Source organism: Diabrotica undecimpunctata, chromosome 9 (genome assembly GCF_040954645.1).
Source record: "Diabrotica undecimpunctata isolate CICGRU chromosome 9, icDiaUnde3, whole genome shotgun sequence".
NCBI classification, from domain to species: domain Eukaryota; kingdom Metazoa; phylum Arthropoda; class Insecta; order Coleoptera; family Chrysomelidae; genus Diabrotica; species Diabrotica undecimpunctata.
In genome coordinates, this window is record NC_092811.1 from 36,597,503 (window position 1) to 36,613,492 (window position 15,990).

General features: G+C 33.7%; 1 protein-coding gene across 5 annotated transcripts in view; it reads right to left on the reverse strand.

Annotated features, from left to right (window-relative positions):
• Positions 1-6,332: 6,332 nt before the first annotated feature.
• LOC140449845 (PRL-1 phosphatase-like) overlaps positions 6,333-15,990 on the reverse strand; it is a 57,960-nt gene continuing 48,302 nt past the window's right edge. The window contains exon 3 of one of the 5 annotated variants that reach the window (XM_072543207.1): positions 6,333-7,240. In XM_072543207.1, coding sequence (XP_072399308.1) covers positions 7,053-7,240 — 188 coding nt within the window. In that variant the 3' untranslated portion in view covers positions 6,333-7,052. The remainder of the gene's footprint in view (positions 7,241-15,990) is intronic. The other 4 variants (XM_072543209.1, XM_072543212.1, XM_072543211.1 and 1 more) reach the window with 4 other exon arrangements.

The window sequence follows — 15,990 nt, forward strand, 5'->3', positions numbered from 1 at the left end:
GTTGCATACAATCAGGCGATATAAAAATCACGCAAATGTGATTTTTTTTGTTCGAATTTTACGAATTTTTTAAAATTTATTTGGGCAACCGTGCACTTGTTTGCAATTCTGTTGTTTGTTTAAAAATATGTTACAATTATAGATTATGTTACATATTTTTTATTATAATTTAAAAGAAAATTTATATTACAATTCGATAATTACGTTACAAGTGACAACGATGGTCATCGTAGGCCTGATCGTCTGGTGCCTAAACAGCAAGCATAAACACGACAATATAACTTATTAATACAATACATATAAATATTGTCCGGCAAGCTGCTTAACTTCAAACGCTTTTTGTACGGGGATCTTATGTGAGCTGGGTCGGCCAGTTCCGATTGGGCCTATTAATGATATTTAAAATGCCTGAATACGATTCGATGCTTAATGTGGTAATATAATAACTTAGTTGTTTTAACGGATGCTAATGTATTGAGTGATTTATATATATACAATAGCACTAAAGGCCTTAGAGGCCCATGGCTTAAAAAGTTTGTTCTTTCTTCATTTTCGCTTTTCTTTATGTACTGAGATCTTCTCTGGCTCGATATGTGATTTTTCTCCATTCCTTCTTGTTATTCATTTTTCTTTTCTGGCCTTGTAGTCCAATTTCTTCCATATCTTTTTCTACCTCCTGATTCCATCTATTTTTTGGCCTTCCTTTTCTCTTTTTTAAAGTTATAGTGTAGTTCATTACCCTTTTTGAAGTCCTCGTGTTCGGCATCCTTTCTAGGTGACCTCGCCATCTTAGTCTCTGTGCCTTTATGACTCCTATTATGTTAGGTTGATTATATAATTTCTTTAACTCATCATTTGATCTTCTTATCCATAAACCGTCCCTTATTATTCCTCCATATATCTTCCTCAGGATTTTCCTTTCCCATATCTCCAGTAAATTTTGTTCATTTTTTGTCATTGTCCATGTCTCACTGCAGTACGTTACTATTGGTTGTATAGTTGTTTTGTATAACTGTATTTTTGCCTTTCTTGATAAAAACTTGCTTTTCAACATTCCACTAAGAGCATGTACACTTCTATTGCCTGCCATTATTCTAGCTTGTATTTCTTCTTTAATGTTAGGTTTGCGTGATATTATTGTACCTAGGTATGTAAATCTTTCTACCATTTCGAATTCGTATGATAATCTTTCTTCTACTTCTACTTTAAACTTTTGTCCATCCCTGAACTGATCATCTGTCCACTGCATACATTTTGTTTTAGTTTCATTTATGTAAAGTCCCATTTTCTTTGCTGCTTTTACTATTCTCTGTACTATCTCCTGTAGCTCTTTTTTTCCTCTTGCCAGCAACACTGTATCATCCGCAAATGCCAAAACTTGGTGTCTTTTATGATATAGGAGTCCTTCTCTATTGATTTTCGCTTCTCGCATTATTTTTTCTAGGCATAAATTGAAGAGTAATGATGACAAAGGATCGCCCTGCCTTAATCCTTCGTTTACTATAAATTTGTCCGATACATGATTGTTTACTTTGACTCTGTTTTCTGTATTCTCTAAAGTAAGATGTATCATGTTACGCAACTTTCTGCTAACTCCCAGTTCCTCAAGGGTCTCTTTTAATTCCTTCCTTTTTATTCTATCGTATGCTTGCTGGAAGTCGATGAATAGCGCTATCGTTATTAAGTTGTGTTCATAGCTTTCTGCTTGTAATTCTCTGATTATGAATACTTGGTCCGTTGTGCTTCTCCCTCGTCTAAATCCGCATTGGTATTCGCCTATTATATTTTCAACTTCTTTTTCTAGCTTATCTTTTATGGATTTTGATAGGATTTTATATACGGTATTTAGTAACGCTACTCCTCTGTAATTACTGCATTCTGTTTTGTCTCCTTTTTTGTGTAATGGGCAAATAATGGCTTCCTTCCAATCTTCGGGTATTCGTTCTTTTATCCATATCTCCTTTATGATCTTGTATATCCAATTATTTAGCAGTTTTCCACCATATTTCATCATCTCTGCTGTTATGTTATCGCTTTCAGGGGATTTGTTGTTTTTCAGATTTTTTATGATTTCCTCGATTTGTTCTTTGCTGGGTGAATTATCTTCTATGTCTTCTAAGTGTTCGATTCTTGCTTCTGTTTCCACGTATTCTCTTTGGTTTGACTTATTATTGCCATTTAGTAATTCATCAAAATACTCTTTCCATCTTTCGGCAATTTCTGTTTCCCCGCTTATATTATTTCCTGCTTTGTTTTTGACGAATATGGGTTTTTGTTGGAAACCTTTTTTTTCATTTCTAGCACCTTGATATAGGTTTTTTATTTTTTTATTTCTGTAATTCTCTTCTATTTCTTTTAGCTTATTTTCTATGTGTTTTCTCTTCTTTTCTCTCAGCACTCTCTTTACTTTTTGTCTTTGCTCCCTATATCTATTCTTTGTCTCTGTTGTTTCTTTCGTGATCATTTCAATCCTTAATGATTTTCTTATTTCTATTTCTTTTTGGCACTCTATGTCGAACCAGTCTTTCCTCTTTTTATTCTCTTGTTTGTTACATTCTTTTGCTGCTTTGTTCATTATTTGCTTTATGTTTTCCCATTTGTTCTCAGTTTGCTCTTCTATTTGTATCTTTTTTAGTTCTCTTTCCATTGTTTCCTCGTATATGTCTTGCTCTTTCTTTGTTGCTAATCGAATTGGGTTATGTATACATTTCTTTTTTTTTATTTTGTTTTTGTTTTCTGGTATCAGTTGCTTAATTTTGTTCGAATTTAAGATTTTGTTTAAGATTTTTTTTGTTCGAATTTTACGAATTTTTTAAAATTTATTTGGGCAACCGTGCACTTGTTTGCAATTCTGTTGTTTGTTTAAAAATATGTTACAATTATAGATTATGTTACATATTTTTTATTATAATTTAAAAGAAAATTTATATTACAATTCGATAATTACGTTACAAGTGACAACGATGGTCATCGTAGGCCTGATCGTCTGGTGCCTAAACAGCAAGCATAAACACGACAATATAACTTATTAATACAATACATATAAATATTGTCCGGCAAGCTGCTTAACTTCAAACGCTTTTTGTACGGGGATCTTATGTGAGCTGGGTCGGCCAGTTCCGATTGGGCCTATTAATGATATTTAAAATGCCTGAATACGATTCGATGCTTAATGTGGTAATATAATAACTTAGTTGTTTTAACGGATGCTAATGTATTGAGTGATTTAGTACATTTAAAAGTTATTTACATGCATTAACATAATTTTTAAATATATGTTTTTCAATTTTAAAGCTCTTAAAATTATTGGGTAGGCCCGGCCTATCCTGCCTACCCCCAAAAGCCGCCACTGCCATACACCAAAAAAAGATCAGTGTGATCTTTTTGAAAATTTTAAAAGTGTTTGTGAGGATGGAAAAAAAAGTATTATTAGTTGTGGCGTACGAAAACCACTTAAAAGGTACTGTGCAATTACCTATAGTAAACAAGTGTATAAGTATACACTTTAAGTATTATAATAAATATGATTATATAAGTATAATAATAAATATGACTGGATTTTTTGTTCCTTTTTTGGAAGGTTTATTTTGTTAAATGCAGATTAAGTACAAAATGTTTCAGAATACTATATTTTGTTATCCCCATCTGTGTTTAGAATAATTGTTTTTATTTTGAAAGGTTTATTTAATTAACAAAATGCTCAAACTCGTTAAGTATAGACAAGCATTGTACTTTTTGTCCAATTTAATTTTAATTTGTTTGATTTATTAATATCAAAAACAACAATTTTCGATAATTATTAACGTGTAATACAATCTCTTTGGATCCGATGTTAACAAATACCGAGAATCAGTTACCAAAATTGTTGTAAGTTCAAAAACTAACGTAAACCGCAGAAAAAAATTAGTAAATCTGTAGCATGCAGAAAATTCCTTAAATATTTAATATTCAAGTAATAAAAATTTTCTGGTACGCTCCTGGTTAGGTATAAATTTGGGGTCTTTGTTTACACATCCCATACTCCCCAAGAAAGAATTCGGCTTTGAAGTTAAATATGATTATATTTGGTTTATATTTGTACGTCAAATTTATATGACAAACCTGATATTATTAGGTCCATCAAAATAAACCGGATACGGTGGTTAGGTCACATAGAGAGAATGAATGAGATGGAGCCGCCAAAATATATTTATAATCAAAGAATAGATGGAGTGAGAAGGAGAGGCAGACCCAGAGCACGATTTAAGGATCAGGTGGAAGACGGCTTGAGAATGTTGGGAGTACGAAACTGGAAAGCCAAGGCGAAGACTAGGAGAGAATGGAGACTTATCCTTGAGCAGGCCAAGACCCACCCTGGGTTGTGGAGCCAATGATGATGATGATTTGTACGTCAAGGTCATTTTACGATATAATTTGAAGCATGTTTGACGAGAATTCCGGTCCGCTTGCCCCTTCAACTTAAAACGCGGGGTAAGGGACGGTAGAAGCCGGTACACAGATCGAGGTCGAAAGAATTACAGAGTTAGGTTTGGAATATGGGCAATTGAAAGCAGACGTATTTAATTTAGTCGAAAAAAACCAGCAAATTTGTGAAAAAAAAGTGATGTAAGTAATGTGTACGTTCTGATAGGAGTAATCACTCTTTTGTTGTATGCCGTATCTCATTTGAGAGATTTGTAAAACTGCATTTTTCAACAAATTCGAAAGATACCCACATGTTCGATTGTTGAGTTTTTAAGGAGCCGAGTCCAAAGTTTGCGTTCCAGTGTGCCATTTTCAACCTCAATTTTGTTTTGTCCTATCGCAGTTTGGAGGTAAATTTGTTCGTGTGGCGGTGAATCTAACTCCAGTTCCAACCTCAAAAAATGTAAAGTAAAGTGGACTTTCATTTTAGTGAAATCCAGGTAACTTTTTTTGTTTGAACTCTTAAAGGAAAAATAAACAATTTTTAATAATGGTTGCTTTCATTATAATTTAAATTGTAATAATTAAAATTATATGTCTTAGGGCGTGGCTTAGCTGTCATGTTAATTATTTTTAGTTTTAAGCTTTAGTTTTGTTGACATATGACAGCTAACTTTATTATTTTTGACATCTGATAAATATCTAATCATATTTGAGATTTTGTTTGTTTTTTTAGAAAAAGGTTAACATCCATGAATAATTTTACTTAAAGATACTTTTTCAATTGTAATAATTTATTTCTGCTACAAATTATAGCCCAGTAACATTTGTAAGTTTTTGTAGTATCTCCAACTACTAGAGTTTGTAAACGGATAGGACATTGTAAGTGTTTCTCTTTGTTATTGTATTTATTTTTTGTAACTATTAATATATAAGAAATAGGACATAGTAAGTCTGTTTTTGATACTTTTGTATTATCTATATTTGTGGTGAGATAACAATGTTAAATTTTTTTCCCTAAACCATTTTGTCTATTTATTTTAGAAAAGTCTCCTAACCTCTCTCTTGTGTTTTTGAGGAAGGAAGAACCTTTTCTTTCATCCAGCAGGAAGTTTCCTCAAAACGGCGTCCTTATCTTAAATAGCTAGAGGACCTTCTTGTGTTTTGTTTGGCCAGTTGTCCAGGAGATTAATGTAAGTACTCTCTTTTTGTTTCATTTTTGTAGTTGCCCCAATCCAACCCCCTTGCCATTCACTTATCCACGACCCAGCTTCGCCAAATAAACCCTGAGCGCCGTTCGCATAAGTTTCGTTTATTTTGCTTGCTCTATCTCTGCCCCAATAATTTCTGTCCCCAATTTTCAACCCCCCATAGTAATACCCTATGTGGTAGGCAAAATATTCGTTACAATCAAATTGTAGTAACACAAAATATTTCATAAAAAGGTCATAACTAAAAATAATATTTAATTTTGAACATTTTGCTTAGAGCAATACAGTTTTAACTCAAAATTCTTAAATAACTTCACTGTCAGTATTTTTATTTAACCAAGAGTACAAAGAAACTTCCTTTAATATTAGTTACAAACACACTATGCATTAATTTTTTTTACCTGCAATAGGAAATGATTAATAAATAATTTTTTCGATATGTTACATGTTCTGTATCACACCACATTCTGATTTATTACCTGGTTCGTGTATAAGGTTATATTTGACAGGTTTTCACTGATGCCACCCCAGTTCTTATTCAGTTCTGTGTTCTTCATACTGGCCACTTGGAGTTTGCATGGACATCTCCTCATCGAGTGGGTAGTTTGCAGGTCGGACGTCCATGGTCACATCAAGAAATCTAGGAATCTGCTACGATATTTAAATTTTTTGACAATTTTGGACACTACAATTTTTTTAGCATTCAGCGGGGAATGGGGCATATTCTACTAATTAGCTATTTAAAGTACATTTTAATATTCAAATAAAAAATATACAACACGCAAGCGTTACTTTTAACAATGAGGTTAACAACTCTGATTCCATTTACTGATACACCGATATAACGGAGTATCAAAGAACCAGCAGATATCTTGAACGTAACACGAACCAAAGATACATGAAACAAAGAAACAATTTACCAAGTTTTGTGGCCCTTTAGCCTCTTGATTCGCAGTTATCTATAACGTTGGTGATCTTTTACGTATTGACTAATTCAATAGGGTTATTTCTTGTACTAACAAGAACGTATACATCAAGTTTTGGGACTACAGTACTATTATTCCTTGTAAGAATTATCGCATAGACAGATGACAGACAAAGACACGATTTCAAGAAAGATCAGAATGTGACAGAATATATATTATTATCTCATTTATACAAACCATCTTTTTGTTAAAGATTTATAAATTTTTGTTATAAATTTTATTAATGTGTTAATTATGACTAGAAGGAATTGCGCTACCTAGTAAGGCATCTAAAATTTTATTATTCACTCAGTATCCTTCAACTATCTGGACAAAACAATCTAAACAATCCGAAAGACAGAATATATTTTATAAACCATTTGTGTTATCTAGCACCTAGATATCAAAATCAGTAAACAAGAAGACTCCACGAAAACTTTCGAATAAAGCAGATTCTCTTCGTTTTGTTACGTCACTGAATCACACATTTCTTTTTATCGTTGCCCAGTCGTGACTTTGGTTTGTACTTTGATAGAAATTCCAGTTGCTTGGCATTGATCGCGCCTCTCCTCTTTTGTCGAATCAGTTGTACAGCATCTTCGTAAGTATATCCCAGCTCCATTAAAGCTATGGCCACCATTACTGGAGCTCTTCCCAGTCCTGCAAAAAACCGTTAAAAAATAATATACACCAAATACAAAATGTAATGAATAAATTTATATATACGAAAATGCCAATAAAACTGTAAAAATCATACAAACAAGCTGAATTTTCTCCAAAAATCTGGAAAAAGCCACTTTTATTCCTATTATTAAACCAAATAAAGATAAATTACAACCAGAATCATATCGTCCCATATCATTAATATGTTCTTCAAAAATACTCAACAAAAGATTAATCTGGAACTTAGAACATAATGATCAACTTACCATCGCTGGCCATTACCAACAAGCTGGCTTTAGACCAGGCAGATCTAGAAACGACAATATTATAGATCTAGAAAACGCTATTCACGAAGCTCTTAAAAATAATCAAAAATGTATGGCAATTTACTTTGACATAACTGAAGCATTTGATACAGTATGGAAACACATTGCAAATGCAATGAAGATGAACACAATATTAATCGTGACAGGTCTTATGTCATCACTAGAAATAATCAGGAAAATATACACGCAGCATCCATTAGCTTAACTAATAAAAGAAGCACTAAATAAATTGCATACTAAAGACACAAGTATTAAGTTTCTCTGGGTCACCATCACATGTTGGAATAACAGGTAACGAAGCAGCAGACAAAAATTTCATAAAGTACCTGTTCGAGAACTGGAGCAATAAATGAAAATCCACACCATCAAATCTTCAGGAGATAAAAAATAACATTGGACCATGGCAACCACCTGAGGTATCCAGACGAAAGCAAATAATTATTTCCCGTTTACGACTTGGACATATCCAGTTTTCTCATGAACATTTCGCACCTTGAGAACTATAGGGCATTAACTGCTAAAAAATCCTAAACTGAGTTGACTATGAGGAATTATTAAAAAAAATTCTCTTTTTGGGGCTATAAGGCATTAGTTAATACTTGCACTCTATACCCCTAAATGCTGTATGTCATTGGTTAATTAAAAAAAATAATTGGGAACTGTAAAGGATTATTTGCAAATAATTCTTTATTTTACTTAAACTATTTTCACGTAGTCAAAACTATAAGGCATTATTTGCACATAATTTCCTACAGTTTGTAAAGTTGGCAACACTGTTACACATGCATCAATCAAGAGCTGCCAATAAAGGCGTGTTTTGCCTTTAAGTAAAGTACGTTAGTACCGACTAATCTGTTGTTGTGCCTTCGTTATTCATTTACATCTTGATTTCGTTTGGTGTAGCTTTTATTTTTGAGTAATCTGTAGCAAAAGTTTGATATTGATGAAAAATGTGTGCTAGAAGACTGCAATTTTTAGAAGATCTCCGAAATAAGTGTACTGAACGTGTAAGTATGATTATTATTACCAATATTATAACCTATAATTACTTACTGTTCCTCTGATGGATGGCCTTCCTAGGAACGACTAATACTGAGTGTTTTTTATTTATTTATTTATTATTTGGGTATTTAGCAACACGAATTTAAATAATTAAGTATGTCAAGTTTTAATGAATGCACAGTTATATAGGTAGTTTAAATTGATAATTAATTAGTTTAAATTTTAATTCAGTTACCACCCTTGCTAGAAGAAGGGACTTTATTCTCAAGAGAAAATGAAATTCAAACAGAAATTTCAGAGTTTGAAAGAGTTGGCCGAGAAGATAGTCCTACAGAAATAATCTCAGAGAGAGATACGTGGAAGAATGAAAATCCATCAACAATGTTAACTGACAAAGCTGCAAGTCGTGGAGAAGAGCTGTTCCAAGCAAAAATAGCCTCTGAGGTATGTTCGTAGCGCATTCTTTTTTATTAGAATTCAATATTTGTTCCTACTTAAATAACTGGATTGATGGCCTCTCTATATTAGTTTTTTTACTCCAGTTGATTATTGTTGTAGAAGCATAATTTCATAATCGATCATCTGCCCCAATGATTGCGAGAAGCCTGTGCTACTAAATGGGAATAATATCTAATTAAAATTAAATTAATAAAACTAGTGCCATGATATGATGTTTACAATTAATTTTATTTGTAGTTACGGGATATTAAACTTTTTGTTTTATTTCAGATCACCAGTAGTTTTGCTGGCTGTAGTGGTGTGAACCTAGATCAAGACCATCGAACTGGCAGTGATCATCAAACAATTGTAAATAACTAAGTCATTCATCATCATTCTTAGTACCTATGTTGCCAGTACTAACCACAGTAATATTCGCTTTTTACAATTATTTTATTTTACAGGATGAATCTTCACTATTATCAGCATTCAGCGATGACAGCATTGATGATCCAACATGGTGGCCGGTACTGCCACATGAATCAAGCGGTGAAAATATTACCGAAGAAGATGCCATCATCGAAAAAAATGTTGATAAAAACTTACAAGTTGGAGCAAGCGTAGTGAATGAAGATTTAAATGCAGAAAATAATATGTAAGTCAATGCAATGGATGAAGAGGAGAAAAAAAATACAAGGAAACGGAAGCGCCAGCCAGAAAAATGGAAGAAAAATTTGAGGAAGACACAAAGAAATTTAGGACAGGCTTATACTAATGCCAAAAATGTTCAAGTTCCTGCTAGAAGTATGAAAAATAGGTGCAATGAAAATAAATGTAAATTTAAATGAAATAAAATAACAGATGAACAAAGAATCCAGCTGTTTACAAAATATTGGAGCTTTGGAGACCTCATGTTGCAAAGAAATTTTGTTTTAAAATGCATGAAAAAAACTAACATTAAATACCGTAGAGTGAATGTAGGAAATCGTCCAAGAGCACCAAACTATGAATATGAGTTTGAGATTGAAGATAACAAGTACAGAGTATGCAAAACATTTTTTATGTCAACTCTCCGCATAAGTGATAAATTTATCAGAAACATTCAGTTAAAAACACAGGATAATTTCATACAGAAAGACCAAAGAGGCTTTCACCAAAATCATAAGCAAGTAGGGCACGAAATCAAGCAAAGGATCCGAACTTATTTCACTGAAATTCCAAAAGTTGAGTCGCATTACTTAAGAAATCAGACAAGCAGAATATTTATAAGTGGCGAAAAAACGTTAGCAGACCTTCACAGAGACTATGTTTCTCAATCAATCGCACAAGAACGTGAGTATGGAAATTACCACATCTTTAGAGATATATTTAATACAGAGTTTAATATAGGATTCTTCACACCGAAAAAGGATCAGTGTTCACTTTGTGAGTCATACAAAAATGCAAGCGACAAAGAAGTTCTCAGATCTGAATTTGAGAAACATCGTCACGAAGTTGAATTAAGTAGAAAGGAAAAGACCAAAGACGCCGCATTAGCAAAATCTGAAGAATACATAACAGCATGCTTCGATTTACAAGCTGTGTTGCCTACTCCGTGTGGTGAAATATCAAGCTTTTATTATAAGTGACGACTTTCTACATTCAATTTCACAATTTTCGATATCGGAAAAGGACTGGGACATTGTTTTATTTGGTATGAGGGCATTGCTCATCGTGGTCCCAATGAAATTGGAACATGCCTTTTTCAATACCTGCAGGACATAGGAAACGGCACCAACGTGGTGTTCTATTCAGATAATTGTTCCGGACAGAACAAAAATAAGTTTATACTCGCCTTATACGTATACGCAGTGCATACATTTAATATACCTAAAATAACACATAAATTTCTGATTACTAGACATTCCCAGAACGAGGGAGATAACATGAATTCCCTCATTGAAAAACAACGAAAGCGAGTTCTTAAAGGAGGTCCTATTTATGTACCAGCCCAATGGGTGACCGTTATCCAGTCAGCTAAGAAAAATGGACCACCATTCAAAATAAATGAAATGTGCACTGATGGATTTTATGACCTTAAACACTTATGTTCAATGATTGGCAACAATTTCAACATTGATGAAGACGGAAACAAAATCACATGGAATGATATTAAAGTTTTTGAGGTAGAAAAGAACAGGCCATTTTCCTTCAAAGTGAAGACTAGTTTTGAAGGCCCCTTCAAAACAATAAACCTGCGTCGCCGATTAAGGGTTTAGTTTACTGAACTAGAAAACTTAGAAGTAAAGACAGCATATGATACTGCACCAGGTATCACTGCAGTTAAAAAGAGAGATCTCTTATCTTTATGCGAAACAAATGCAATTAAACCCCAATACCATGAGTTTTTTAATAATTTAGTAGTTGGAAATGATTCACCATAATATTAATGATACTTGCGATATAAGTATGTATAATATATTATTGTATTGTCTGATGATACGTTTTCATGTTCTGTGTAGCTTGTAATTTTTATTACATACTGTTTTTTTTTTGTCTGTAATAAAGTTACCATTGATTTGATTATGTGCAATTTTATTATTTCAGTTGAGAGCTATAAGGAATTATTTGTAAAATCTACCAAAAATCAAACATTTTTTTAATACGTATTATTTGGGATTAAAGCCCCTTAAAATTGATTATTTTTATTTCCAAAAATTTTGGTTTAACATTTAATATCTTAAGAGTAAAAAATTTTTTAGTGTTAAAATATTTTTAAATTCCCATTATCTCAGAAAGATATTATTTGCAGTTAATGCTCTATAGTTCTGAAGGTGCGATTTGTAGAACGCCTAATTTGTGATGAGTGAACGCCCCTCTAGAAGCGAAAGTACTTGGGCAAGATTGAATAAAACTGTGCTCGATATCTGCCTTGTATTTGATTAAAATTTATTTTATTTTGTTAGATCTCCCCCAAAAAATATTAATGTTTGACGGTTTTTTACTAGATACTGTGTCCATTGAGTTGGTATTTGGTGATTTGTTTACTATTTTGATATAAACACAATTAGCAGTAGAGTAATCAGATAATAATGTTATATAATACTTAATTGATACTGAGAGGAAAATTCTATAAAACTGACATAAGCCCAGCCGTATGATGTGAGACATCGTGAGTTCAATTCAAATTATAAAATCAAAATTCATGCTGTTTTCTTGTTTATTTACATGTTTACTCAAGCCATCAAAAAATTTTAATAAAAGAAGTTATGCAGATTTTTATTACGAACATTTTGGTACCAAATTTCTTCCGTAGCCAACGAGTTACAGGCCATAGTAATGTTTTTGGGGACTTGCTGGTCGTCTGTAAGAAATTTATATAAATGTTAACGATGGTAACGATAACGACGAAAAAGATTGAATACTCGTGCGAACTTGAGGTACTGCGATTAGCTAAATACATCACGAAAGAGTTCCATGAAAATATACATCAGTAAAACCTTTGACAGAGTTTGGCAAGAAGACTTGTTGTATAAAAAGAACCAATGTGGAAAGAGTGAGATGATAACATGTCTTCTCCAGTCATTTCTAGCCAACAGAAGGTTTAGAGTTCGGATAGATCCAACCTGTCCGAAATCGGAACCATGGCATATACACTATACACGGCAGACACTTCAACGAAACCTAGATCGCTACTAAGCTTATACGCAGACGACACAGTAATAGTAGCCAGCAGTAGAGACCCTGACCTAGTAACAATACATTTATGAAGGGCACTCAACTGAATGTAAGCATGATGTGTGCAATGGAAAATGACCGCCAACTTGGAGGAGAAAATACAGGCCGTCATGTACCAATAAAGGAAAGAGAGATCAAGCAGCGAACTACCCCTTTTCAACAGCCCAATTTAATGGTCGAGCTAAGCCAAGTATCTCGGCATAATGTTGGACAAAAAGCTGACCTTCACGGAACACGTGAATCAAACCTAAAGCCCTAAAGCTGAAATACTTAAGAGCCATCTCTCAACACTAACAGGTTGGTAGAGTCAACTTAAGAGATTTAATACCAAGATTAGGATGGCAAATGCAGTATCGAAGTACTCGTATAATACAGAAGTATAATTTTTTCAACATTACCATATTCCTCAGCTGCACGCGGGCAGAAGTGTAAAACTAACAGGAAAAGGATACAGACTGTCCAGAATCATATAATCAGGAAAGCTCTGAATACATAGATACATTCCATTCAGTTACGTATTTAGGTATTCACAACAAAAGATGATTATGAAAATGATGGATGAAAGAGCATATGAGATGAACATCTGAGATTGTTGAATCAGGAAACATCCGAGCAGACTATTAAGAGAGTTAAAAGACTACCATGAAAACCTAAGGTAAAAAAAACAATTACTTACCCTACATTATATTTTATTTAGTTATTTTTATTTTTATCAACCATTTACACTAAAAAAACGAAACCAAACAAACATATACACGGAGTGTATGATGGCCGTATACACCTGGAAATGCACACCCCACCTATTACTACTTTTTTCTAATATTATTTCATATTAACCTCGTACTAACAACTTTCTGTTACATCAGCAAGTCAACAAAAATAAATGCTGGTTTTCAGTCACATTCGCACATAAGCTGCCCTTGCATTCAGGCAAAATGCCTTTCAGGCATAAAACCCTTCAGGCTTAGAACTCTTATTCTTCTTCTTTAAGTTCCATCTTCTATCGAAGGTTGGAAATCATCATGGCTATGCGTCATGACTAATCATCATTATGACTAAAAAGTTCTACACTACTGCATTCAAACCATTCCCTTAAGTTCTAAGCCAGGATATTCTTCGTCTTCCCACATTTCGCTTTCCTCGGATATTGCCTTGCATAACAAGTTGTAATAATACGTATTTTCGCCCTCTCATCACATGTCCTAGAACGCCTCAGGTAAGTCAAAAGTCCAAACAGCGAACTCTGAGCATCTAACTCACGTACGACAAATGTAAGCTCGATGGCCAGACCCTTCGGTGGCTCAGCCGGTGAGAACAAAATTTATTTTGCCAATTCGGCGGCTGAGTGATCTAACACACACATTTCGGATAGAGGGACGCCGACTTAGGTCGGTTGCTCGCTCTCCGGAACACACTGCTTTTCCCAAGTCAAGTATTAAATTAACTTCAGTCATTTATAGTGAGACAAGCTCTTCTAGCTACCCCTAAACCAGAGGACATTTCATTAGCCAGGGCATCCAAAGTAACCTTCAGTACAAATTTTCCCCATTCGTTATGTTCTGCGATAGGGAGAGGTAGTGGCATATCCTTGGGGGGTCAGATAGGTACCACGCCATTACGAAGCGTGACCGGTTTGATGTTCGGACATGTGGGTCCAACTGTTTCATTTTTAACACACATGTCTCTTTAAGAGCGGTTGTACGCGTGTGTGTGTGTGATAACGATGAAGTCGTCAATAAAATGATAATGATAATCTTAATATTGATCCGATTGCAAAGCAGATTAGCTCACGCACTTCTATTAGTAGTCTAGTGGGTTCATGGATCGAATCCAGACAGGGACCAGAAAAACTAAAAGTGGACCTGTGAATTTAATAAAAAATGGAGTACGTTGTTATGAACAATACGGTAAGAGACGGAGACTTATGGCTCTGTTTACTCAATATATTGATCCTTACCGCAAAGGCATGTAAAAGTGAGAAAAAAACCGAGAAATATACAGTATGATGCAAATGTATGGAATAAATTCATTATTTCAGAAACAGACAACTTTAAAAAAAATCTTAAAACACGTCAATTTCAATTATTGAATGACCATCAACTGATATATATGTGTTGGACATTACGTCATCAGTGTCGGCGTAATGACGTAATCGAAGATTTTTTTAAATACAAACCGAGGTCACGCGACAGCTCATTTCAAAGGTCTTCTTATCGTTTTTGCAACGATGTAATCACTTGAATATTTATTTCTACAGGGTTGACCAAAATTATGAACTTTGTTGTTTAACATGGAATTACAATAAATATTCATTCACTGAACTAAAATATACTAAGAAACTCCATTGGAAATAAAACAAAATAGTGTTTTAGCTGGTTCCGAAAAAAAAATACATTGATAACAAACAATGCTACATTTTAATCTGAAATTAATTATTGTATTAAGTATTCCAAGTTATTTTTCAAAAATATTTAAAATTATATTGTCATTGACTCGTCTTTATTTGTCAATGATCTGTGAGTCTGTCAAATAATAGACGTCAAATTTTTACTCTTAAGCATTAATAACAGTATTTACAAAACTGAAACTAACACAAACAGAACGAATCCAAATTTTAATCATGATTGGTTATGGAGATAGAGTGAGGACTCAAGCAGAAGTTCGTAATTTATTTAATGCTTGATACCCAATCGCGAAATAATTACTTAATCAACAGTAAGTAAAATTGAAAAAAAAAGTAGAGAAACGGGTTAAAGATCTTCCCAGAAGTGATAGAAAATCAATATCCGAAGCCAAGAAACTGGACGTTGTACTGGCGTTTCATGAAAATCCCCATACCAGTTCTAGGCAGGTCGCACTAGATAATAATGTCCACCAATCAACTGTTGTAAGAGTGCTAAAATAGAAGTGGCATCCATAGAAAGTACATCTGGTCCAGGAACTATTAGAAGATTACTTTGATAGAAGAATCAAATTCTACGAAACCGTTATGGAAAAATGTAACAGAGATCTGGGTTTCATAAAAAAGGTACTTTTTTCTGATGAAGCGTCTTGTATGCTGAACGGTCAAGTAAATCGCCAGACATATCGATACTGGGCAAGTGAAAATCCACATTGGATGGAAGAGTATAGGACACAATATCCCGAGAAGGTAAATGTTTGAGCCGGCATTTTTTTTTATAGCCCTTTTTCTATCCGAATTGTCGAATAAAGGCCTCTCCCATTTCTCGCCATTCATCCCTGTTGTGTGCTATGCGTTTCCAC